The 27,377-nt window shown below is 39.1% G+C and overlaps 1 protein-coding gene across 1 annotated transcript in view; it reads left to right on the top strand.

Annotated features, from left to right (window-relative positions):
- The window catches only part of RTN3 (reticulon 3), a 46,989-nt gene extending 20,199 nt beyond the window's left edge, over positions 1 to 26,790 (top strand). The window contains exons 4-9 of the mRNA XM_088017990.1: positions 18,820 to 19,027; positions 21,333 to 21,471; positions 21,931 to 22,000; positions 22,796 to 22,842; positions 24,316 to 24,374; positions 25,868 to 26,790. Of these exons, the coding sequence (XP_087874116.1) occupies positions 18,820 to 19,027; positions 21,333 to 21,471; positions 21,931 to 22,000; positions 22,796 to 22,842; positions 24,316 to 24,374; positions 25,868 to 25,913 (569 nt within the window). The 3' untranslated portion in view covers positions 25,914 to 26,790. The remainder of the gene's footprint in view (positions 1 to 18,819; positions 19,028 to 21,332; positions 21,472 to 21,930; positions 22,001 to 22,795; positions 22,843 to 24,315; positions 24,375 to 25,867) is intronic.
- Positions 26,791 to 27,377: the final 587 nt, after the last annotated feature.

Raw genomic sequence — 27,377 nt, 5'->3', positions numbered from 1 at the left:
GGCCAAAATTTGATTCCTAGAAAAGATCAACAAAATTGATTTCTTGACTGATCAAGAAAAGAAGAGAACCAGAATACCAATATCAAACATGAAAAAGGGGTTACCACTTCAGATCCTATGGATATTAAAAGGATAATAGAATATTATGAGCACGTTTATGCCAGTAAATTTATCAACTTAGATGAACAAACTCCTTGAAAAATACAACTTACTGAAACTAACACAATTTCTGTTAAATTCATTATCAAAAATCTCTCACACAAAAACGTTCAAGCCCAGAGTTTTACTGGCACTCTTTCAAGCATTTAAGGAAAAAGGAGAGAACACTCTCCAACTCTTAGACAAGTCTGTAGTAATACTGAAACTGGACAAAGACCTTGCAAAGAAAATTATAAACTAATACCCCTCATGAGCATAATAAGATGAGAAATCCTTCACAAAATATTAGCAAATCAAATCCAGCCATGTATCTAAAGGTTAATGCTCCATGTCTAAGTACAGTTTGTCCCAGGAATACAAGCATGTTTTAAGACTGCAAAATCCATCAGCGTAATTCACCACATTAATATAATAGAAAAACTGTGATTATTTTAGTCAATACAGAGAAGGCATTTGAAAACTCTTAACATCCTTTTTCTGATAAAATTTTCAACAAACTAGGAATAGAAGGTAATCTCAGTCCTAATACATGACATTTATTGAAAACTAAGCTGACATACTTAATGCCAAAATATTGAGCGCCTTCCCCTTGAGATTAGGGGTAAGGCAGGAATGCTCATTCTCACCATTTGTATTCAAGATCACTGTGGAGGTGCTACCATTGAATTATGACAAGAAATAGAAATAAAAGGAATAAAGATTGGAAAAGAAGTTGTTAAAACTGTCTTCATTTGCAGTTGACATGATTGTTTAAACAGAAAATTCTAAGGAATTTATAAAACAATCACTAGGACTAATAAGTGGATTTAGCAAGGTTATAGGATACTAGGTTAATACACCAAACTCAATTTGATTTGTTATGTACTGGCAGCAAATCATCAGAAAATGAAATATTTTTAAAATTTCTTTTCCTCAGCTAAGATAGCAGAAGAGATGATTTATTGTACACCTGTTACATTCAGCCACAAATGAAAACAGTTAGTCCCGAAAGTCACAAGTCCTGGGCAAAGGACCAAAAGGGACTGTTTTGTGTGAGCAAGGTGGGTCTCTCATAGGTCATCATGATCAGATGACTGATCATGGATGGTGAGGGATGTTCTAGATCCATTGAATCATGCTCTAGAAAGTAGGCATGCAGTCCAACAAATTGTACCAGAATCCCTGACCTCTGGCTTTCCTTATTTCTGCTCCTGTGACTTCCATGGGTGCACATGCTAGTGGTTTACTTGTGGTTTTCTTTTCCGAAGCCTCAGCCTGCACATTTGCTTCTTCCTCCACTTGGTTCTCATGGTGCAGAGGTTTCCAAGAAGATGGTGCTAGAGCTAAGGGAGACCAGAAAACAAAACTTTAAAACACAGCATCAAAAGCATAAGATAGGAATGAATTTAACAAAATAATGTGCAGATAAGTCGTCTATACTCAAAACTGCAAAGAGAAGCTTACGAATGGTCTGAGAGAAAAGCTATGCTGTGTTCATGGATTGGAAGCCTCATTATTGTTAAGATGTCAGTCCTACCCAGATTCATCCGTGGATTCAATTCAAAATCCCAGAAGGATTTTTTTTCTATAGAAATTGACAGACTTATTCTAAAATGTCTATGGAAATACACACAACCTAGAAAATCCAAAGCAATTTTGAAAAAGAACAAAGTTGGAGGACTTGGAATACTCACTTCAAGACATTATAAAACTCCAGTAATAAAGACGTTGTGGCACTTGCAAGGGAGTCAACAAATAGATCTAAGATACAGAGAATTCAGAAAAACTTACCACAAATTTAGGTACTTAAATCAACGCTTTAGTTATCTCATAGTTGTCATGGATCAGAAGTCTGGGCACAGGTTAGCTGAAGTAAAGTGTACCCTGGAAATAGCAGGTGTGAGCAGGATTGTGATCTTATCTCAGACTCAGGGTTCTCTTCATGGATTGCTGGCAGAGTTCAATTCCTGGACATTCTAGGACCAGATCCCCATTTTCTTGCTTGCTGGCTGTGGGCTGAGGATCATACTCCGCTCATAGTCTCATAGCCCTCTCCTAACGTGGTAGCTTACTTCTTCAAAGCTATCAGGAGAATTTCTCTCCGGTCCACTACCAGATGTCACATAACAGATACAAACACAAGAGTGACTACTGTCCCATCATATTCACAGGTTCTGCTCACATTGGGGCAGGAGGAAGTATTATATAGGACCTCTAACCAGTCAGCAAGAGTCTTGGCAGTCATCTTAGCATTCTGCCTTACACAGTCCCTACTTCACACGATATGCAAAAAATTAATTTAAAATGGATCAGAGACCTGAATATAAAAACTAAAACTATAAAACTTAGAAGAAAGCACAGAATATCTTCATGAATTGGGGGCTTAGGCAAAAGTTTTTTACACCATAGAATGCACTAGCCATAAAAACTCGATAAATTAGACCTCATCAAAATTAAAATCTGCTCATTAAAAGATGCTAATAATAGGCAAAGCATTGACTGGGAGAAAGTATTTACAAAACATGTCTGATGAGGGACTAACATCTATGAAATATTAAAAACTATATTTCAACAATAAAAGGACAAACAACACAATAAACTGAGCAGAAAAGATTCTGACATTTCACAAAAGAAGATGTACAAATGACCAATAATCCAGTAAAAATGTGTTCAGCAATGGAGTCTTCCCAGAATTAAAATCAAAACATATCACTGCACATCCACCCAAATGGCTGAAATTAAAGACTGACAACACATAATGTTGGCGAGGTTGTGGAACAACTTAAATGCTCATAAATTATTGGTAAGAATGTACAAATACTCTGGAGAAAGGTTGATCAGTTTCTTACCAAACTAAACCTGCAGCTACCCTGTGACTTTGTAACTCCACTATGGAGAAATGAAAAGTTTGTATAACTGTTGTTAAGTTGTTATGTTCATAGCAGTTTTAATCATCATAGCTGAAAACTGGAAATAGTGAAGTTGTCCATCAACAAGGGAGTAGATAACCTGTGATATAGCTAGTTACCTTTTGATACTTGCAGCAATATGGATGATTCTCAAATTATGTCAAGTGAAAGAAGCAATACAAAAAATTCGTACTGCATGATTCCATTTAGGTGAAATTAGAACAAGCAAACTGATCTATGTAGGAAAAAAAATCAAAGCAGTTGTTACTTCTTGGGATGTTGGCTAGATAGAAACATGAGGAAACTTTCTGAGGTGAAGGTAATATTCTGTGTTTTGATGGAGTTACATAGGTGTATGCATGTCTCCAGAATCAGTGAATGTATTATGTATTTTCATGTATATAGATTTTACATCAAAAGAAAAACAGTAAATATCGCACTTCAGCTGAAGCTGAAGTAGATTTCCTATTTGTGATTTACTTTGAAATACATTTTAAAAGAGTGAAATGGACTAATGGACAGATATGAGGGATAGTATGTATTTTTGTACAGATTTCCCCTACTATCCAAATTAGAGCATTCCTATAAAACTTCGATGAGCCAAAATGGAAAGTATCCCCCCCTTTCCAAAAGTTCACATTAAGCCACTTTGCTTTTACGAAAGACCTACGTTAGTACCAGTTTCCACCTGAAAGAAATCCAAAGAGGATTTTTGCTTTTATGAAAAAAGCCACGACCACACTAATGTAGGTTTTTTTTGTAAAAGCAAAGTGGCTTAATGTGAACCTTCGGAAAGCAGGGGATACCTGTATAGTAAAACATCAGTAGATAGTGGTGATGGTCGTACAGTAATGCGAATGTGCTTAACATCACCAAATTGAATACTTACAAATGGCTAAGATGGTAAATTTTATGTGTATTTTACCATGATAAAAAATAAAAGTAAGACAGTAAAATTGTAGGTAGTATTTATATGGGTATTCACTCTGAACTCTTCAGCTTTACAATATGTTGGGGGGAAATAAAGCAGCGGGGGGAGACAAGCTGTTCCAGTTACACAATAGATTCGTATTATTTCCGCCGGGGAAACAATAGAGCTGCTAGGGAAATGGAGAGAATAAGATCTCAAAAGTCAAGAGTATGTGCATGACCTAACACTTTATTTTATTTTTAAAATTTCTTTTACTTATTACTGACAGAGATTTTAGAGATTGTCAGCTTTTTTAGAAGAAGAGAATTTTATGTCATGTACTGTTCAAGTCTGAAGCCACAGCACTTACCTGTATTGCTTACCAGATCATCAAAGAAGCTTCAAGTCCAAGTATATCAATAACTATGGCAGAAATAGTGTGCCATAACCTGATTAGCATGGAAGGTAGAATTAGAAATAAATGCGTGCAAAAGGCATAAAATTACTTTTTAAATTTGGTTTGGCTTTTACCATTATTAGCAATTAACTAGTGCTTTGTTCAATTTTAGATTGGGTCTGATGTCTTCTGCAGACTTAGTTCAGACTTTTTTTTTAAGATTTTATTTATTTATTTGACAGAGAGAGAGTGGGAGAGCAAACACAAGCAGGGAGAGTGGGAGAGGGAGAAGCAGGCTTCCCGCTGAGCGGGGAACCAGATGGGGGCTCAATCCCAGGACCTTAGCATCATGACCTGTGCCGAAGGCAGATGCTTAACGACTGAGCCACCCAGGCGCCCCAGACTTTTCCTAATTGGAGAATTTAGTAGTTGTCTAACATGTGCAAAGAATCAGCCAGATCTAGAAGGGAAAAAAAGAATAGAAAACTAAAATCAGAGTTTTGTGTCTATTCCATCATGATTCAGCACTGCATTTATTGTCTTTGATTATATTCTCTAGGTAACTAAGTTCAGAAGTTGACATTTTCAGATCCACCTAGCTATGTGTATGGAGAGGTAATCAATGCTGTTTTGTGTGTTTTATAAATCTGAAATCAAGGGCAAAGGGAATTTTAGGTTATTTTAATGAACGAAAAACTATTTTTTCTTGACAGTCTGAGGAGTGCTAGTTTGAAAGGGATTCCTACAAATTTCTTTGGCCCGCTGCCAGGTGCGTTCATGGCCGAAGGCATGTGCATCTGTCTTTGACAGTAACAGCTCTGTGTTCTGTAGTGATCCTGTGCCTTTTCGAAGGGAATGTCTTTGGTTAAGGGTAAATCTGTAGCAGAGCAGACTATTAACCCATTTCAGCAGTAACAAAATTTGGATCTGAATATATAAACACATTATCCAGTATTTTTTAAAACTCAAAAAGTGGCTTTATTTGTTATGAGCTATTAATGTAAAAGTAATCAAAGAAAATAATCAGTGTGAAAATACCTACATATTTTTCTTTACGTAAATGTTCAAAAAAAAACTTAACTGCCTGTTTCCTCTTTATTAATGAACAGTTTCCCTTTTGTCGTGAAGCCTGGCTTTTTTTTCCTTTAGTTATTTCACATTTAAATTTTCTTAGAGATGTATATTATAAATTTTGAAAAACTAATGAATATAGAACAAGTTGTATAGACTCTTGAGTTGTAGCTATATTCTTTTTTTTTTAAGATTTTATTTATTTATTTGAGAGAGAGCAAGAGAGAACACAAGTGGTGGGGAGGGGCAGAGGGAGAGGGAGAAGCAGACTCCCTGCTGAACTTGATCCCAGGACCCCGGAATCATGACCTGAACCAAAGGCAGACGCTTAACCGACTGAGCCACCCAGGCGCCCTGAGTTGGGAGATTTATTCTTAAATTTGAAGTTAAAGTTGATTAACTGCTAAAACCTAAAATTTCTTATTTATTCCTTTTCAGAATAAGCATTTCAACAGCCTTTCTTTTCTTCCTTTGAGGTGTATACTTTGGAGAGTACAGTCAGTTGACTTTGGGGAAGGGCTGAAGTTAGAGTCAAACCGGGACCTTTCCCCAAATTTAGTAATAAAAATCAGTAGGTAGGGACTCAACAAGATTTGCTGATGTTCTCACTTGGATGGACAGGTACCAGTTTCTTTTTTCTTAGCCTTGAGCTCGCCATTGGATGTGTTAGTGCCCTCTTTTGGCATAAGGAGGGTACTGCAGGTGGCTTCCTTAATGTGGTCAAGAGATAAACATTTAAAAATTTTTTTAAATTTAAATTCAATTAATTAACATAATGTATTATTTCAGATAGAGTTAAGTGATTCATCAGTTGCATAGAACACCCAGTGCTCATTACATCGTATGCCCTCCTTAATGTCCATCACCCAGTTACACCGTCCCCTCACCCCCCTTCCCTGCAGCAACCTTCAGTTTGTTTCGTATGATTAAAGAGTCTCTTATGGTGTGTCTCCCTCTCTGATTTCGTCTTGTTTTATTTTTTCCTCTCTTCCCCATGATGTTCTGTTTTGTTTCTTAAATTCCATATATGAGTGAGATCATATGATAATTATCTTTCTCTGAATGACTTATTTCGCTTAGCATAATACTTTCTAGTTCCATTCATATCATTGCAAATGGCAAGATTTCACTTTTTTGATGCTGAGTAGTATTCCATTATATATATATATGTACACCATATATATATAAAAAGTCATTTAGACACAAGTCAAATACATTCTTTGCAAATACTTTCTCCAGTCTCTGGCTTATTTTTTTATTCTTTAACAGTGTCTTTCAAAAAGGACAGAAATTTGGGGTGCCTGGGTGGCTCAGTCATTGGGCATCTGCCTTCGGCTCAGGTCATGGTCCCGGGGTCCGGGGATCAAGCCCTGCGGAGGCCTGCTTCTCCCTCTCCCACTCCCCTGCTTGTGTTCCTTCTCTCGCTGTGTCTCTCTCTGTCAAATAAATAAAAACTTAAAAAAAAAACAGATTTTTAATTTTGATAAAGTACAATTTATCAGTTTTTTCTATGATATATCAGATGTTTATTTTCTTCTAGTAGTTCTGGATTTTACATTTAAGTCTCTGATCCTTTTGTGTTCATTTTTGCATATCATATGAGGTACAGATCAGAGTTCAGGGTTTTTTTGCGTATGGGTATCCAGGTCAGACACCATTTGTTGAAAAGATTTCTTTCTCCACTGAATTGATTTTGCAACTTCGTGAAAAAATAATTTGTTCATATATGCATGGGTCTATTTCTAGACTTTATATACCGTTCCATTGCTCTCATCTCTCAATAAGCCATCACTATACCATCTTGATAATGACAGCTTTATAGAGTCTTGAAATTACATAGTGTTAGTCTTCCAGCTTTGTTCTTTTTCCAAGTCAATTTGGCTTTTCTAGGTCCTTTGAATTTCCTTAGGAAATTTAGAATCACTTTGTCCATTTCTACAGAAATACTTAGGAATTTTGATTGGAATTATATCAAATTATAGATAAACTTGGGGACAATTAACACTAGCAATTTTGAGTCTTTGAACCCATAAAAACAGTATAGCTTTCCATTAATTTAGGTCTTCATTAGTTTCTCTCAGCTCTGTTATATAGTTCAATATACAGATTATGTCAGATTTGTCAGGGGCTATAGCTTAGTGGTAGAACATTTTGGCTGCATCTTTTGTTGAATTTATGCTTAAGTATCTTATATTTTCATGCTATTTTAAATGGTATTCTCAGCTCAATTTCTGGTTAATACTAATATATGGAAATATAAATGATTTTGTATATTGACCCTTGCAACTTTGCTAAACTCACTTATTCTAGCAGCTTTTTTTGTAGATTGCATCAAATTTTCTAAATAGGCAATTGTGCCATCTGGGAATAATAGTTTTACTTCTTTTCCAATTTGAATGCTTTTATTTCTTTTTCTTGACTTATTACACTGGCTAGAACATCCTTGCCTCTTTTCATTAAATATGATGTTAGCCCTAGGTTTCTTGTAGATTCCCTTTATCAAGTTGAGGAAATTCTATAACCTAGTAGTTTGCTACTATTTAAAAAGTTGTTGAAACCTTGTTGAAAGGTTTTATCAGAAGGGATATTAGATTTTCTTAAATGCCTTTTCTGTATCTTTTGAGATGATCAGTCGTATGGTATTTTTTTTTTTTTTAGTTTTAGTTTATCAATATGCTGAATTAAATGATTATGAATGTTAAACCAATCTTGCATGTTTGTGAAAAACCCCACTTGGGTCATAGTGTATTCTTTTTATATGTTGTTGGGTTTGATTGGCTAAAATTGTGTTAAGGGATTTTTGCATCTGGGAGGCACCTGGGTGGCTCAGTCGTTAAGCATCTGTCTTCAGCTCAGGTCTTGATCCCAAGGGTCCTGGGACTGAGCCCCACATCGGGCTCCCTGTTCAGCCAGGAGCCTGCTTCTCCCTCTCCCTCTACCTGCCACTCCCCCTGCTTGTGCTCTACCCCTACCCCTGTCAAATAAATAAATAAATAAAATCTTAAAAATAAAAGAAATTTTTGTATCTGGGGTGCCTGAGTGGCTCAGTTGGTTAAGCGTCTGCGTTCAGTTTGGGTCATGATCCCAGGGTCCTAAGGACTGAGCCCCACATTGGGCTCCCTGCGCAGCGGGGAGTCTGCTTCTCCCTCTGCCCCTCTCCCTTCCTCTGCTCATGCTCTCTTGCACCTGCAAGATCTTAAAGAAAATAAAATCTTAAAGAAAAAAGAAATTTTTGCATCTTTGCTCATGAGCAATATTCCTTGGTAGTTTTCTTGTAATGTCTTTGTATAGTTTTGGAGTCCAGGTAATACTGGCCTTCTAAAAAGACATTACCTTCTCATTTTATTGGAAGAATTTGTGTAGAATCAGTATTACTTATTAATGTTTGGCAGAATTCCCCAGTGATGCCATCTAGGCCTGGAATTTTCTGAGTGGGAAGCATTTTATTTATGTTTTACTTCTTTAATAGATACGGGACTAGTCAGTTTATTTTTTGAATGAACTTTGGTAGTTTGTGTCTTTCGAAAAATTTGTCCATTTTATCTAAATTATCTAATTTATTGGCATATTGTTGTTCATAATACTCCTTTATTATCCTTTTAATGTCTGTAGAATCTGTAGTGATGTCACCTCTCTCATTCTTGGTACTGGCAGTTTTTCTACTCTTTCACCTTTTCTCGATTAATCTAGTTAGAGTTTTATCTATTTTATTGATACTGTCAAAGAACTTTGGCTTCATTAATTTTCTCTTATTTTTCTGTTACCTATTTCATTTATGTCTGCTCTGATTTTTTTTAAAGATTTTATTTATTTATTTATTTGAGAGAGAGAGCATGAGCAGGGGGGAGGGGCAGGCAGAGGGAGAAGCAGACTCCCTGCTGAGCGGGGAGCCCAACATGGGGCTTGATCCCAGGACACTGAGATCATGACCTGAGCTGAAGTCACTCAGCTGACTGAGCCACTCCAATGCCCCGATGTCTGCTCTTTTATTATTTACTTTTTTCTGTTTACTTGGGATTCACGTTCTTTTTCTAGTTTTTTAGGGTTGCAGCTGAGATCACTGATTTGTCATCTTTTCTAACATAGGCACTTTCATACAATGTATTACTTTAGTTAGATCCCACACGTTTTGTTTGTTGTTGTTGGTAGTGGTGGTAGTGGGTTTTCTTTAGATCCCACAAGTTTTTATTTTCTTTCAGTTCAAAATACTTCCTAATTTCCCTGATGATTTCTTCTTTGATTCATTTAGAAGTGTGTTTAGTTTACAAATATTGAAGGTTTCCCCAATATCTTTGTTTCCCAGTATCTTTTGTTATTGTTTCTAATATAATTACCTTGTAGTCAGAAAACATAAAAGTGACTTGAATCATTTAAAATGTATTCGGTGGGGGGGAGATGCCTGGGTGGCTCAGTCAGTTAAGTGGCTGCCTTTGGCCCGGGTCATGATCCTGGGATCCTGGGATCCTGGGATCAAGTCCCACATCCGGTTCCTTGCTGAGCAAGAAGCCTGCTTCTCCCTCTCTCTCCCTCTGCTTGTGCTCTCTCTGTCAAATAAATCTTTAAATAAAATAAAATAAAATGTATTGGGGGGCATCTGGTGGCTCAGTAGGCTAAGCATCCGGCTCTTGATTTTGGCTCAGGTCATGATCTCAGGGATGTGAGATCAAGTCCCATGTCAGGCTCCACGCTCGGCGTGAAATCTGCTTGAGATTCTCTCTCTCCCTCTGCCTCTGCCCCTCCCCCTCCTTGCACGTGTGCACTCTTTCTCTCTCAAAATAAATAACTAATCTTAAAATGTATCGGACTATTTCATGGCCCAGGATTTGGTTTATTTCAGTGAATGTTCCACATGTACTTGAAAAGAATGTATATTCTGCTGTTTTTTTGTGTAGTGTTCTATAAATATCAAGAAGGTCATATTGGCTGGTAAAGTCTTCTATATTTTTATTGATTTTTCTGTCTACTTAGTCTACCAATTATTGAGAGAGAGAGATGTTGAAATCCCTAACTATATATATATTTCACCTTTATTGGGGTACAATTCACATACACTATACAGGTCATCCATTTAAGTGTGCAGCTAAATGTATTTTATCATCACTGTCCAGTTTTAGAACATTTTAGTCCCCCTACAGAAAAGAAACCCCATACTCATTAGCATTCACTCTTCATTTCCCACCACCACCACAGCCCTAAACAACAACTAATATATTGTCTGTCCCTATAGATTTGCTTATATTGGATGTTTTATATAGGTGGAGTCATGCAATATGTGGTCTCTTAAAATTGGCTTCTTTCACTTAGCCTGATGTTTTCAAGTTTTAGCCATGTCATAGCAAGTAGCATTAGAACCTCACTCCTTTTTATTGCTCTATAATAATTACATTGTATGGATATATACTACGTGTTATTCATCTACTCATCAGTTGATGGACATTTGGATTGTTTCCACTTTTTGGCTATTATGAATAATGTTTCTGATAAATATTGGTGTACACAAATTTTTGTGTTGTATGTTTTTATTTCTCGATCATTTGCCTAAGAGTGGAATTCCTGGGTCATATAATAAGTCTAAGTTTAGCTTTTTGAGGAACTGCCAAACTGTTTTCCCAAGTGGCTGCTCCATTCTTCATTCCCACTAGGAATGTTAGAGGGTTCCAATGTTTCCACGTCCTTGCCAATATTTGTAACTGTATTCTTTATGATAGCTATCCTAGTGGGTTCATTGTGGTTTTGATTTGTACTTCCCTAATGACTAATGATGTGGAGCATCTTTTTATGTGCTTATTGGGCATTTGTAATCTTTGGAGAAATGTCTATTCATATCCCTTGTTTATTTTTCAGTTGGGCTATTTTTTAATTACTGAGTTTTACAATTCTTTATATATTCTTATTATATTTTGGACACAAATACCTTATCAGATATATAATTTGCAAATATATTCTCTCATTTTGTAACTTTTGTCATTTTCTTGGTACCATTTACAGCATAAAGGTTTGTAATTTTGATGTAGTACCATTTATCTGTTGTATCTTTGTCACTTGTGCTTTTGGTTGAGAAATCATTGCCTACCTCAAGGTCACAAAGATTTACTCCTGTTTTCTTTCTTTTTTTTAAGTTTTTATTTTAATTCGTTAGTTAACATACAGTACATACAGTGTTATATTAGTTTCAGGTGTGCAATAGAGTGATTCAGCAGTTCTGTACATCACCTGATGCTCATTGCAAGTGCACTCGTTCATTTCTGTCAACTATTTAATTCCTCTTTTCTTCTAAGAGTTTTAAGACAGTTTCTCACTTTTCTGAAACAACCATTTATCTTTTTCTTTCTCTGTAAACCTTCTTCACCACCTTGCCCCCACCTCAGCTGACGACCTCAACACTTTGTTGAGAAACTAGAAGCATTCAGAAAGAAATCCCTCTTCTTGCAGTCTTCAGCTCTATGAATGGGCCTGTCCCTCCTCATCTTCTTCACTGTGTTGCTCTAACAACTGTCAGCCACTTCATCTGGGCTCTGGGTCTCTATCCCTCCCTTCTCCTGAACTACTTCTGCCCCCTTCAGCTCTTTCTGCTTGTGTCAGCATATAAGCATGCTTTAGTGTTTCCCACCTTTTAAAAAAAACTGTCCCTTGGCCCCAAATGTCCCTACTCCCCCTCACAGCTAGACTTCATAGGCATTTCCTCTCCCACTGCTTCCACATCTCATCACTAATTCCTCTTCCGCTCCCTTCAATTACTTGTGTTTGCATCACTCCACTGAACAGCTTTTTTTTTAAGATTTTATTTTATTTTGAGAGAAAGAGAGCATGAATGAGGAGGGGCAGAGGGAGAGAGAATCCCAGTCCCACGACCCTGACTGAGATCATGACCAGAACCTAAATCAAGAGCCGGGCACCCAGCTAACTGAGCCATTCAGGTGCCTCTCCATTGAATAGTTTTTTTTTGTTTTTTTTTTTAATATGTCAACAACTTAATCTTTTTTTTTTAAGATTTTATTTATTTATTTGACAGAGGCACGGCAAGAGAGGGAACACAAGCAGGGGAGAGGGAGAGGGAGAAGCAGGCTCCCCGCAGAGCAGGGAGCCCGATGTGGGGCTTGATCCCGGACCGTGAGATCGTGAGCCTGAGCCGAAGGCGGACGCTTAACCGACTGAGCCACCCAGGCTCCCCCTCCATTGAATAGTTTTAATCAGATCACCAACTCTCTCCATGTTGCCAAGTTCATGATTACCTTTTTCCTTATTCAAGCTCAGCAGAATTCGTCAGTTTCCACACCTTCTCCTCAAAGTACTTCTCTCTCCACTTCTGTGATACCATACTCTCTTAGTTCTCCCCTCCCTCCCTGGTTACTGTTTCCATTCACTTCCGCTAGCTCCTCTAGTTTTATTCAGTTACTAAATATTAGAGTGCCATTGAATTAAGGCCTAGGCCTGCTTCCCTATCAGTCCTAGGTAACCTCATCCATTTTTATGACTTTTAAATATTGTTTGTGTGCTTGTGACTTCCAAATGTGTATCTCCTGCTCAGACTTGGCCTGTGTGCTGTACACTGGTGGCCATCTCTAACATCCATCCCCAAACTAATATGCTTTGTGCTCTGCTATTCCTTACCTCACCTCATTAAATAACACCACAGCCATTCATTTGTTCAGGCCCCAAACCTATGGTTCATCCATATTTCTTCCTGTCGATCATCTCCCACCTCTCGTCCACCACCAGGTTCTCCCTGTTCTGCTCCAAAATATAGCTCACATCTGTCCACTCTTCTCCATCCTGACTGCCCCCATCTTAATCTAAATGACCATCGTCTCACACTTGAATCTCCATTTTAGCCTCCTACAAAGTCTCTCTGCCTGTACTTTTACCCCACCCCAATCCATTTTCTATGCAGTGAAGGTGTACCTCTTTTTAAAATACAAAATACCATGTTATTCCCCTGCTTGACCTTTAGTGGCTTCCCATTTCACCTGAAGTTAAAATCCAAGCTCCTTACCTTGCTCTGTGAAAGTACTCCATGATCTGGCTCCTGCCAGTCTCCAGCCTTGTCACACCCTTCTGGCCTTTTGCATGGCCAGCTCCTCATTTTTCATATCTCACCTTTCATGTCAGTCCTCCAAGAGGCTTTTCCTGACCGCTAGCTTCGGTCATGCCTGTGTACACACACCTTATTCTCATCGTGGCACAATGGATTCATATCTTACGAGCCTCTGGTAGAGGCAACACTTAGCTTGTTTGTTATTCATGCCTCTCTTCCCCCCCAGAAAGTAAGGATCTTATTTGCCTTGCTCACTGTTATATTATATTCCCAGTTCCTAGTACTTGCCTGGTACACAGTAGGCACTTAATTAGAGCTTGCTGAGCATTCAGCTCTTAATTTCAGCCCAGGTCATGATCTCAGAATCATGGGATTGTACCCTGCATCAGGCTCTGTGCTCAGTGTGGAGCCTGCTTAAGATTCTCTCTCTCTCCCTCTCCCTTTGCCCACCACCCCCCCTCCGCCCCGCACACACACACACTCTCTCAAAAAATAAAAATAAGGAATTTCCTGTTTTAAAAAAGTTCTCTACTGAAGTAGTAGGAGCAGATGAATGAAAAGTAGAAGAAAAAACATTGTGTGGAACCAAACCATTGCATCCTCTTGGTGTTTTCCTGGTTGTGAAGCAAACACTAAAACCAAGTCTAGAGGCTACATCATTTTAAACTTCCAGCAGCTGCCTCATTTCTTGCCTTTTTCTTTTTCTTAAGATTTTATTTATTTGGGGCACCTGGGTGGCTCAGTTGTTGGGTGTCTGCCTTCGGCTCAGGTCATGATCCCAGGGTCTTGGGATCCCACTCCCTCTCTTGCTGTGTCTCTCTCTGTCAAATAAATAAAATCTTAAAAAAAAAAAGATTTTATTTATTTTTTGAGCGAGAGAGTGGCAGAGGGAGAGGGAGAAGCATTGACTCCCACTGAACAGGGAGCCCAGTGCGGGTCTTGATCCTAGGACCCTGGGATCATGACCTGAGCCGAAGGCAGATGCTTAACCGAGTGAGCCACTCAGGTGCCCCCTTGCCTTTTTCTTCATGTGGTTGGTCCTCCTAACTCTTCCTCCACGATCAGAGGACAGCATTTCCAAACTGTGCCAAGTTCCTTTCTTTGGTAATGTATGCTCAGAATCCTTGGTCCGCTGTACTTGATAGGCTCCAGGTGCAGAAACTTGGCCTCATAGATTGAGAGAGATCGTCAGGAAACAAATGCAAACTGTGGATATTAGCCCATGTTTTAAGCACTTATGAACAGATTTAAAGAAAAATAAAGCAGAATAAGGAGATGGAGTGTGATCAAAGGATGGGGATGTTAGGTGGGGTGGGCAGTCTGAGGGAAGTAGCCCATGAACGAGGACCCAAATGAGGTGAAGGGGCAAGTCATGTGACTTTTGTGGAGGAAGAGCATCCCAGACAGAGGTTTGAGGGATTAACCAGCTTTTCCTTTCCCTCTGTTATCCGCCCCCCCTTTAATCAGTGTGTCCCTTTTCTAGACCAAACCATAATTCTACCATTGATTTTTTTAAGACCCAGCCTAGGGCCTTAATACTGTTGTGCAGTTTGTGTACTGCACACCTCTAGGGGACACCATTCACATGTGTACTCATTGTAGGTTTGACTATTTCTTATGACAGTTTTCCAGCAGATGGCAGCAAGATTCATGAGGACAGGGTGGCTTTTGCTAATCTAGATTTACACATAGGCTAGTGTCATTACCCCTCTTTGATACATTCAAGTCTTTTTCTCTCTGGGCCCCAATCTTACCCTGTAAGCTTTTTTCTTTCTTCTCTTTCTTTCTTTCAAATACTTCAAACTTAAACAATTGCAATTATAGTACAAAAAAACTCCCATATAACCTTCACTCTAGTTCAACAGTTGTTAACATTTGCCTACTTTTGCTTTATCTCTCCCTTCCCCTCTCCATAGATCCATGTTTTTTCTTTTTTCTTTTTTTTTTTTAAGATTTTATTTATTTATTTGAGAGAGAGGGAAGAGAGCACGAGCTGGGCAGAGGGAGAGGGACAGGCAGACTTCTGGCTGAGCAGGGAGGCTGATACGGGGCTCTATCCCAGGACCCTGAGATCATGACCTGAGCTGAAGGCAGATGCTTTTTTTTTTTTTTTTGAAGGTTGATGCTTAACTGACTGAGCCACCCAGGCCCCAATGTATGTTTTTTCCTGAACTATGTAAGAGATGATTGCAGGACGCCTGGGTGGCTCAGTTGGTTAAGCGACTGCCTTCAGCTCAGGTCATGATCCTGGAGCCCCGGGATCGAGTCCCACATCGGGCTCCCTGCTCAGCGGGGAGTCTGCTTCTCCCTCTGACCCTCTTCCCTCTCGTGCTCTCTGTCTCTCATTCTCTCTCTCAAATAAATAAATAAATAATTTTTAAAAAAAGAGCTCATTGCAAACATCCTGCCTCTTTACACCCTTTTGTCTTCGTTTTTGAACAAGAATTTTATTCAAGAATTTACATAGCCACAGTACACTTATATTTAGGAAATTTAATATTGATACAGCATAGCTGACCCTTGAACATCACGGTAAGGGGCACTGAGCGCCATGTAGTTTGAAAATTCCCACAGAACTCTTGATTCTCGAAAAACTTAACTAGTAATGGCATGCTGTTAACCAGAAGCCTTACCGCTAACAGTCAGCTAACACACATTTTGTATGTTATATGCATTGTGTACTGTATTAGAGTAAGCCAGAGAAAAGAAAATGTCATTAAAGTCAAAAGGAAGAAAAAATACATTTACAAGTACTATACTGTTTCAGAAAAAAATCCACGAAAACGACCCATGCAGTTCAAACACGTGTTGCTCAAGGATCACCTGTACTTTTATCAGTTATATAGTCCACGTTCAAATTTTGTCTGTTGTCCCAGTGGTGTCCTTTAGAGCCATTTTTTTTTTTTTTAAGATTTTATTTATTTGACAGAGACACCGCGAGAGAGGGAACACAAGCAGGGGGAGTGGGAGAGGGCGACGCAGGCTTCCCGCCGAGCAGGGAGCCCGACGCGGGGCTCGATCCCAGGACCCCGGGATCACGACCTGAGCCGAAGGCAGACGCTTAACCAACTGAGCCACCCAGGCGCCCCTTTAGAGCCGTTTTTACCCCTTTATCCAGTGTTCAGTCTATAATCATCACACTTGGCATTTAAGTGTTGTCAAATCTTATCTCCTTTATCTTTGCTATTTTTTTATTGAAGAATAAGTACAATGTTACATTAACTTCAGATGTACAATGTAATGATTCAGCAGTTCTGTACATTACTCAGTGCTCATCACAGTAAGTGTACTTACTCTAAACCCCCTTCAGCTATTTCACCCACCCCCACCCACCTCCCCTCTGGCAACCACCAGTTTGTTCCCTGTAGTTAAGAGTCTGTTTTTTTTGTCTTTTTTCTTTGTTCATTTGTTTTGTTTATTAAATTCCGCATATGAACGAAATCGTACGACATTTGTCTCTGACTTATTTCACTTAGTGTTGTACCCTCTAAGTCCATCCATGTTGTTGTAAATTTCTGTCTGGGTTTGTCTGGTGTTTTCTTATTAGATCTAGGTTTTATGTTTTTGGCAAGAATACCACAGAAGTGATGTTGTGTCCTCCATGCATTACACCAAGAGGCACATGGTATCTGTTCCATTCCGAAGCATTCTGTGTTGAAACTGTGCTTGTGGTCTTAGGAACAGTGACATCTATATACTAGGACTCTGACTGTAGGAATCCTGCTTAGTGTTTGCTCCATAAGAGGGCAGCACTCTGTTCGGCTTTCCTGTCCAACCAGGTGAGCCTGACTTGACTCCCAGTTCTCTCTTCTTTGCACTGTCACTATCTAGGACTCTCAGCTTCCCATCAGGAATCATAATGCCTCTTACTTCTCCTAGTGTCACATCCCTTTCCTGGAATCTCTGAACCAGTGATTATTTCTTCTCTACAATCAGCATACCTTTAGTGTGAAAGTTTCAAGTTAGGTTCCATTGGCTCCAGCAAGGTTAGGCTTCAGAGTTGAGTATTGTAGCTGGAATATGGGGAAGAACTAGGTGCCAGGAGGTCCACTTGAACAGATTCAAGTTCATTTTACCCTCGATCACAGTCTTGCAGACCTATCATATTTTAGTTGTAGTTAAAATTTGAGTGTTTACTGCATGTCATTTAGAATGCTAAGCATTTTATTGCATTGGCCTCCTATAAAAACAACTCTAGGAAATAGACGTTACTTTCTTTATTTTACAAAAGGAAAAACAAAGGTTTAGAAAGGTCATTTAAGACAATATGGCTAAAAATTACCAGGACTCAATTCTGTCTCTCCAACTCCAAAGCCCTTGCCCTTCTTTAGGAACAGAAAAAACCTGCGATAGGACCATTAGTGTCGAAGTTAACCTTCACAGATTGAAAATTCAAACATAGTGTCATTGCTAGATTGAAGGTGATTACTAGAAACTTTTACACACAGTTCTTGAGGTGTCTTTAAGTAGAATAACTTAAATTTTTCCAGTTTGACTGTCCCACATCATAAGACCTACTTCCCTGAGACAGTTTCGGTTTATACCTGTTTCCTAACAGTTAGTTATAGTGTCCCCATTCATTTTCAGAGGTATAGCGGTTTAGGTAATGATGTGGTCCCCTACCCATCATCCTTCCTGAGAGTTCTTTTCAGATTAACATAGAGACTGGTGTTTCGTTGTAGCTAACGCTAATAGAGTTTGGTTTGTTGTGTTTTTTTTGTTTTTTTTGTTTTAGATTTTATTTATTTATTTGAGAGAATGAATGAGATAGCATGAGAGGGGGTAGGGTCAGAGGGAGAAGCAGACTCCCCGCCAAGCAGGGAGCCCGATGCGGGACTCGATCCCAGGAGCCTGGGATCACGACCCGAGCCGAAGGCAGTCGCCCAACCAACCGAGCCACCCAGGCGCCCTGAGTTTGGTTTGTTTTTATCCACCACTCTCTTCTGCCTCCACCCAATTTATACATACATTAACTTTGGTTTTATAGTGACCAAATGAATTTATCAGCATGGTTTGCTTAATTTAGTCAACAATTAACAAGATTTTATCACACTAATTTTACATCCTTTCTGCTAAAACATTTCACGAAATTGACACTTTATCCCATTGTACTTCAGTAGCCATCTCTAAAAAAATAAATTTCTAAGTTTTTGTGAACCTGTCCAGAAACCACAACCTTTTACAGTATGAGTCCTCACTCCTGACATACAATTTGATTTTCACTTATCAGATTCTCTTAAGGAGGGGTGCGCTTGTAATTGCGTGCTAGTGTAATGCTTCTCAGGTATGCAGGACACAGCCAAAGAGCAGTCCTGCCCACGTGGCCACATGTAACCTGTGTTCCCTTTTCTTTTGGCAGTGCACGATCTGATTTTCTGGCAAGATGTGAAGAAGACTGGGTTTGTCTTTGGCACCACACTGATCATGCTGCTCTCCCTGGCAGCTTTCAGTGTCATCAGTGTGGTTTCTTACCTCATCCTGGCTCTTCTCTCTGTCACCATCAGCTTCAGGGTCTACAAGTCTGTCATCCAAGCTGTACAGAAATCAGAAGAGGGCCATCCGTTCAAGTGAGTGGAAGTATCACAAGTAACACTCGACAGTTTAGAGAAGGGGTTTGCCGAGGCTGGGCAGGTCTACCAATCAGACCTGACTAAGTGAAGAATTGTAGAGCCTAATGCAGCTGATCCCTTGCATGAACCGTCAACTTAGAAACCTTGCCACTTCAAAAGTGACCAAGTTAGGAGCCAAGAACTTTTTGACAAACTAGGGGCTCACACTTTAAGATCAAAGAAGACTGTCTGAATTCCTGAGCAGGGCCTCCAGGACAGCACCCGGTTAGATGGGGTCCCAAGGACATGCTTAAGTTCCCTATTATAGTTAAATCTTTTTGTTTTGGTTTGGTTTTGATTTTGATTTTTTAAACTTTTTTTTTTATTTAAATTCAGTTAATTAACATAGTGTATTATTAGTTTCAGAGGTAGAGTTCAGTGATTCATCAGTCATATATAACACCCAGTGCTCATACATCACGTGCCCTCTTTAATATCCAACCTCCAGTTACCCCATCCCCCCCACCCACCTCCTCCCATACAGTTAAACCTTAAAACAACTTTGAAATCTCAGTATTGAGGCTGTGCTCTTGGCAATATCAAAATTTGATATGTTTGCTCTTAGTTTTATTACTGATTTCCTTCTTATCTCTCCTTTAGTTTTCTTTTTTTTTTTTCCCCTTTAGTTTTCTTAATACCAGGAGCAAGTCTTGAGGTCAGTAGGTCATGCATTTCTAGAATCCACTTGCTAGCTTTCTGTGCTGTAACTTTAACAAATGTTTTCCTCACACTTTTCCTCTTGGAAATCTTAGCCCATAAACAATTTTAATATTCACAAATGACTTTTTTCAAAACCTTTTCCTCATAGGGAAAGAAACTCTTCTGTGACTTCTCAAGACTATGACAGAATAGGTGTCTGGCTGCAGCTCTGGTCCTTTTATTTTGTCTTGGTGAAAATAGAAGACAATTTAAACTATATGTGGCATTTAAAAAGTTACCGCGAATTAATTTTAACAAATCAGTAGCTGTTCCCTGAGTGAATAAATTATGTGACTTTTGCTACAAGCTCAGATGTCTTAGCAGCGTTTTTCCTTTTCTGCGGGACACTGTTATGGATTATAAAATGTGTTTTGTCAAGTTGTATGAATTACAGCATCTAATTTTCATAACTTTTGTATTTTGTAGTAAATATTTTCTTAATAGGATAGGAAAGCATGCCTGTTCCTTTTCTGTTTTTTCCACAAGACTATAGGCTCTTTAAGGCAAAAGCAGTCTTCTGTTTCCTGATATGCCAGTGCATAGCAGAGGGTGTGATACTCAGTAGGCACTCAGTAAGTACTGAGTGAATGAACAAGTTATGAGCACGTGGTTGTATCTCAATTCTGTAGTGCATCTGCAAACAGAACCCAAGTCTTTCTGTCTTTTTCTATAGTTGTCCACCCTATCAAACTCAGTATCTCCACCCTCCTTTTTCTTTTGTTAACAAAAATTTTATAATGCCTCTTTCATCATTTTGAAATGGAATTCATAGATCTCTATTAACAAAATTTCAAAAATAGACTGTAATTGTAATATAAAGGAATAAGATAGAAAGTCATTTATAGTAAAATAATATATATTCCTGTCAATATTTAACTGCTTAGATATGACTACACACACACAAAACAATAGAGACATTAGATCCTTGTACTTAGATGTATAATCTCCAGTACAGATGTGATTTTCCAGAGTAGTGTGAAATAGCTTAGTAAAGTTTAGCATAAACAAAATACAGTTTTTTTAGAAAATTCAGGATATGTTAAAACTGGGGAAAATACCTTGTTTTTATATGTTCTGGGCTTTTGATAATTGTAAGTGAGTTAGTTCACCTTCATGAATATCCTGTGAGGCAGTAAAAGTTATGCAGGGCATAGAACAATTCTTTATTGTTCACTGAGTGAATAAATGTGACTTTTGCTACAAGCTCAGATGTCTTAGCGTTTTTCCTCTTCTGCAGGACACTGTTATGGATTATAAAATGTGTTTTGTCAAGTTGTATGAATTACAGCATCTAATTTTTATAACTTTTGTATTTGGTAGTAAATATTTTCTTAATACATAGGAAAGGAAAGATGTCCCACACTTTGCAGACATCTAGCATCTTTGCTTCTGCCCACTGAAAGACAGTGGCGCCCTCTCCCCAGCCCATGAAAGCAAAAAATGCCCTTACAGATTTCTAAAATGTGCCCTTAGGGGAATTTCACACTCTAAATAACTGCTCAACTAACAGAAAGAGATCTTCTTCCTTGTCAAATGTATGACTGTTGTTTTTTTCTTCTGGAAGAGCCTACCTGGATGTAGACATTACTCTGTCCTCAGAAGCTTTCCATAATTATGTAAATGCTGCCATGGTGCACATCAACAGAGCCCTGAAACTCATTATTCGTCTCTTTCTGGTGGAAGATTTGGTTGACTCCTTGAAGGTTAGTTGCTTCTACAGCTTTTGGTGGTGAGGCTGAGGAAAACCAGGGACTAGGTTATAATTCAGAGGAAAAACAGTAAATAAATGTATGCAAATGTATTTTGCATAAAAACAAATGTATGCTTATCTCAATCAACCTGTGAAAAATGGGGATAGGAGTCAGTAGAGAAGACCTCTCCTACACCTGTAGAACTAAGTGCCCTCCCAACAAGGGCAACGTCATTGACAGAAATGCAATCACAGTCTGTCTTTGAGCTTGAGAGGACTACAGAATTCTCTGATGCGCACTGCCAATGTATGGTGCAGACGAGGTGTAACCTTCATTGTGAAATTATAATTATGTATGGCATACATCACTAAATTTATGCAGACTTAATTGGCAAGAGGAGAATGGTATCAGTTAACCTAAATTTTGCATTATGATTGTTCCTGCTTAACCCTCTGATGTCGGCCTTCACAGCTGGCTGTCTTCATGTGGCTTATGACCTATGTTGGTGCCGTTTTCAATGGAATCACCCTTCTGATTCTTGGTAAGGTGACAAGGAAAATGTCTCCATGCTCTTTGAAGTACAACTAGCCTTGAACAACTCAGGTTTGAACTGTGGGGTCCACTTATACACAGATTTTTTACAGTACAGTATTGTAAATGTATTTTCTCTTAGGATTTTCTGACTAACATTTTCTTTTCTCTAGCTTACTTTATTATAAGAATACAATGTATAATACATATAACGTACAAAATATGTGTTAATTGACTGTTCTTGGTAACGCTTCTGGCCAACAGTAGGCTGTTAGTAAAGTTTGGTGGGGGGAGTCAAAAGTTATATGCAGATTTTTGACTGCATGGGGTATCCGTGCCCCTAATCCTCACGATGTTCAGGGGTCATCTGTAATTGGTAAAAGTAGGAGCCAAGAGAATGCCCAGCATGTCTCCACTCCTTCCATGTGGCCCAGCCTTTAACATCCATAAACCTTGAATTAGATGTTGGAAGAACCTGTGTTTGTGGCCTTAGGTTTTTTGAAAGGTCCTAATTCTATAAAGAAATATCAAAATAACCAGAAATAAAGGAGAGTTGTCTACATTTGGTTTAAATATGGGGATCTTATAGAAATCATTTTCATAATTTGGAAATTATTTGTGATACAAAGAAAGCCTGTGTACCTATAGCTAACTATCCTTAAATGAGAGCCCTAGGTAGGTTTTCTCATATTGAAGATCTGTGCTTCCCTATATTTCATGAGGAAAAATGTGTGTGTTACTTGAGTCTTGGGTCTTTTTGACTATCTCACATTTACACTTGCCGTGTCCTGTGATTCTCTTACAGCCGAACTGCTCATTTTCAGTGTCCCCATTGTCTATGAGAAGTACAAGGTGAGCACTTGTCTGTTTCGAATCAGATAGGCCTGTTGATGTATGACTAGCTTTAGTTTATTTTTTAGGCATTGAAGGTTTGGAGTGATCATTTTCTTTTTTTTTTTAAGGATTTATTTACTTATTTGAGAGAGAGAGTGCACAAGTGGGAGGGGCAGAGGGAGGAGGGGAGAGACTCTCAAGCAGGCTCCACGCCCAGCTTGATCTCACAACTCTTGAGATCAGGACCTGAGCTGAAACCGAGAGTTGGACACTTCACTGACTGAGCCGCCAGGGGCCCCGTGAGCAATCACTTTGTAACCATGTCTGCAGTCTAAGTTTGTAAGTCAGGAGTCTGTAAGAAATAGTGGTTTCCTGCACCAAAAGAAACTGAATGTTTAGGACAGAGAAGGGTAGGAAGGTATATTTTTATGCCTTGTTGTGGGTCTTTTAAGTATTTCATGTGGATGCATTATCCGTTCAAAAAATAAATTGAAAAAATGCTTAAATAAAAGCTAATGTCTGAAAAGAAATTTAAACTATCAAGGCTATTATTACGGGAATCCATCTATGTGAAGAGATGTTTGCATTGTGGAATGGTGAATGCAAAGCCTTGCTAGATGCTATGAGGTTATTCTTTACAGATTAAGTCATTAGTCAACAGGCTTAATTTTGCCTTTTGGTATTAAATGAATTAGTCTTACCTAGGAGCCAAAACACATTTGTGATTACAGAATATAGATTAGATAGACCGTTTTTAGTATTCACAAAATGCTTTACTCCAGTATCTATAAAGGAAATACCTAACAAGTAAGACCTTAGCAAAAGAAATGAGTGATTTTTACTTCAGCAGAGTATTATAAGGTGTTTATGGCATAATTTAAAGTCTGAAACCCGAAGGTCTTTTTGGGTTTTGTTTTGTTTATGTGGGCTTCACGCCTGGCGTGGAGCCCAGCGTGGAGCCCAGCGTGGGGCTTGAACTCAAGACCTGAGCTGAGATCAGGAGTTGAGTGAGCCACCCAGGTACCCCTAATACCTGAAGTTTTTGGGTTTTTGTTTGTTTGTTTTTAAGATTTTATTTGAGAGAGAGAGCAAGAGAGCACAAGCAGGGGGTAGAGAGAGAAGCGGGCTTCCCACTGATCAGTGAGCCTGATGTGTTGGGGCTTGATTTACTGAGCCACCCAGGCGCCCCAATACCTGAAGTTTTTTAAAATACTCATAAAAACTGGGCATTATGGGGGCAGCTGGCGGGCTCAATCTCAGTAGAGCATGCGACTCTTGATCTCAGGGTCGTGAGTTCAAGCCCTGTGCTGGGTGTCGAGCCTACTTAAAATAAAAAATAATAATAAATTTTAAAAACTGGCATTATTTTCATTTCCCAGAATATGCAATAGTGTTTTTAAAAAATGGTTGACACTAGGAAACAGAACATTACCTTCAGGAAAATTGTTAATCTTTGTGTTGCCATAACTAAGTCTCTTCCCTTCCTTAAAGACCCAGATTGATCACTATGTTGGCATCGCCCGCGATCAGACCAAGTCGATTGTTGAAAAGTAAGTATGCTTTAGGTTCCACATTTTATCAGAACGTGTTGCTTTTCTTCCCCAATTATTTTTAGCCTCCTCTATAAAATACTGATTCAAAGAAAGGAATTTTCATCCTGAAGAAAAATGATGGTTACTAGTTTGATTTTACTACAAATTATTTCATCCTGTTTCTTTAAAAAACATCCTTTGTGTCTTAAGGTTGATGGAATTAGAAGCTTTGCCTTTCTGAATTGGCCTTGTAAGTGTATGCAGCTGCCCGCCTGCATGCATCAATTTTAAGGCAAACTCTTCCTTCCCTTTTCAGAAATCAGACTTTTACTAAATAAATGACTCAAGGCACAATGCTACCTTTCCTGAAACTATCAAATCCCTGTTTTCTCTTTTTTCTTGAAACAATTTAATATTAAAATCAAGTAATAAAATATTGGTAGACATTTTTATGACTCTGTCTACCAAGGAACCATTTGGGGTTTTTTGTTTGGTGTTTTTGTGTTTTTTGGGTTTGTTTTTTTTTTTTTTGCTTGGTTTTTTTTTTAATTATGGCAGATACTAAGGAACCCACAGTTCTTTTTGAGATGTTAACATTTTTTCATATTCAGATATTTAAAAAATAAACCACAAGCAGCTAAATCTCTTTTGTGCGTGCGCACGCACACACACACCTGCCGCCCCCGCCCCAGTCCCTTTCACACGTCCGATTTTAGTGCTTTTTCCAGATTTGATAAGTGGAAACTATGAATATACGCCCACTGCTCTGGCTTGATGACAGGGTCTTTACTTGCTCTTTTGCTTTTTCAGGTATACATTAGAGCTAAAACCAGGCAAGGACAGTTAGCACAAATACGTATCTGGTTGCTGTTTACTCCTGATTGTGAAATATGGACATAGCTTAGCTTTAAAACTAATGTCTTGGTCAGACCCTGCTGTGGGATCTAGGATTTGTGAGGAGTGGCTTTGACATTGGCTGAGAGGTATGTGAATGACCTTAGCGATGGGTAACCTTAATGCACAAAATGAAGGGTAGCTTTGGTGTCCTGTGAGGGGCCGGAAACTGTTGCCAGCTCCTGTAGTCTTTTTATCTGTCACCTTGACCCTTGACTTCTGGTTCCTTTTGTGGCCCTGGTGGGTCACTAGCATTCCCAGAGAAATGGACTCTTACACTGCCAGTGTGTGGAACACCGCAGACGTTATGCCCACATAGCCCTTATTCTTCCCTGGAGCCCCCCGTGAGGGACGCAAGAGGTGCAGGCAGTGAAAGAGGACAGGCCGCAGGCACGGTGGCCGGGAGAGGGGAGGGGTCTTTGCGGACCCCTGGGCTCATCCCAGACCACACTCAGCCCCTGCCTCTTTTCATCCAGAATAAGCCCTGTGGAAATGGGAGATTATTTGTCACGTTGCTCCGGCAAGCCCAAGGCTGTCTTTCAGTGTCACTGTTAAAGTAAAAACCTACAACTAATGTCTGTTTTCACCTTTTTCTTATTTTTTTTTTTCTTCAATAGGATACAAGCAAAACTCCCTGGAATCGCAAAAAAGAAGGCAGAATAAGTACATGGGAACCAGAAATGCAACAGTTACTAAAACACCACTTAATAGTTATAACGTTATTACTTGTACTATGAAGGAAGTGCTCAGTGTCAGCTCGAGCCTGCATTCCAAGCTTCTTTTTCTTAATTTGGTGTTTTCTCCCCTCCTTTCCCTTTACCCTCAGTATCAAGCACAAGAATTGTTGGACTAAAAAAAGAACTGATATCTTAGGACCCAAAAGAATAAAGAGAGAGTCAAATTAATAGGATAAATCAGTACCTTAATGGTGGTGGAGCTTTTACTTGTAGCTTGAAAAGGGGAGAGATTGGAGGTCAAGGAGAAAATGAAAGATAAAGCACTGCTCTTGGACTCTGCTATCCAGTTCTCAAGGACTAGTCTTACACAGCTTCCCATCAGAGTTTTACCCTTATTTTTAAGTTAAATAATGATTAACTTATGAGGAAATTATCTGGGGACAAGAGTGGGATTCCTTCCCATGGGGTTTCTGGCAGCCCTCTGATCCCATCTTCCTGCCCCACAATGTGAGCAGCTACTCCTAATCTTCCTCTTCTTCACGTAATGCTATAACTTCCAACTCTATGAATAACCCGTAGGTGATAAGTTCCTGATTCCCAGAATGCCATCTGGGAACCAAGAATGGAAATGGAAGGTGGGGCTGGGACGACCCTCCCCTCCTGCTCACCCCTAAGAAAGGAAAGTCTCTGCCATTTGGGAGGGTGGCGCCTGCGTCTATTCTCATAGGCACCAGTTCTGAGCTTTAGTTTGAGAACTCATTCCTGAATGTGCTTTCCTCCCTCTTCCCTGCCCACCTCACCTCAAGTTTAATAAATATGGTTGTACTTTTCTTATTATGAAATAAATGTCTGTAACTGCTGTACACTGCTGTAAACTTGTTAGAGAAAAAAATAATTTGCATGTGGGCTCCTCAGTTGTTGAGTTATTGTAATCCTGTCTCAGTCCATGGTGGGGGGAACATTCTCAAGAGGTGAATACAGAAACATAAAAGGCCTTTTTTGCTTTTATCTTTTCTCCGCAGCTTCCTCCTTCACATGCTACATCTTCAACTTATGCTCATCATTGTATCCTAAGGACCAAAGCCAAGCTGGCTTGAGAGGAGATTTTGTGTGTGTTTGTGGTTAAGAGACCACAAATTAGTGTAAGAAAGTATGTTCTGTGGTTCATACGGAGTTTTAACTTTGAGGCTAGCTTACGGGTGTGTGTTATGTTTTGAGGGTTCCTTTCATCCTCAGGCACATTAAATGTCTCAGCACCTCTGTCCTGGCCCAGGGTGCTCCTTTTGAGTGTTTTCCAAGAAGTGTTAGGTGAGGGCGACCAGGCAGGACCAGATTGTGTGGATGGGCTCCGTGTGCAATTAAAAGATAAACAGGAACAACCCAGACAGACATCAGATGGAGGGGGGGTCGGGAATCTGATTCCTGTTGAGACAAGTGTCTTTCTCCCTTT

Source organism: Eumetopias jubatus, unplaced genomic scaffold (genome assembly GCF_037043125.1).
Source record: "Eumetopias jubatus isolate StellerSeaLion01/CBP00866 unplaced genomic scaffold, mEumJub1_p1.0 scaffold_13, whole genome shotgun sequence".
NCBI classification, from domain to species: domain Eukaryota; kingdom Metazoa; phylum Chordata; class Mammalia; order Carnivora; family Otariidae; genus Eumetopias; species Eumetopias jubatus.
This window is presented reverse-complemented; position numbering and strand designations above follow the sequence as displayed.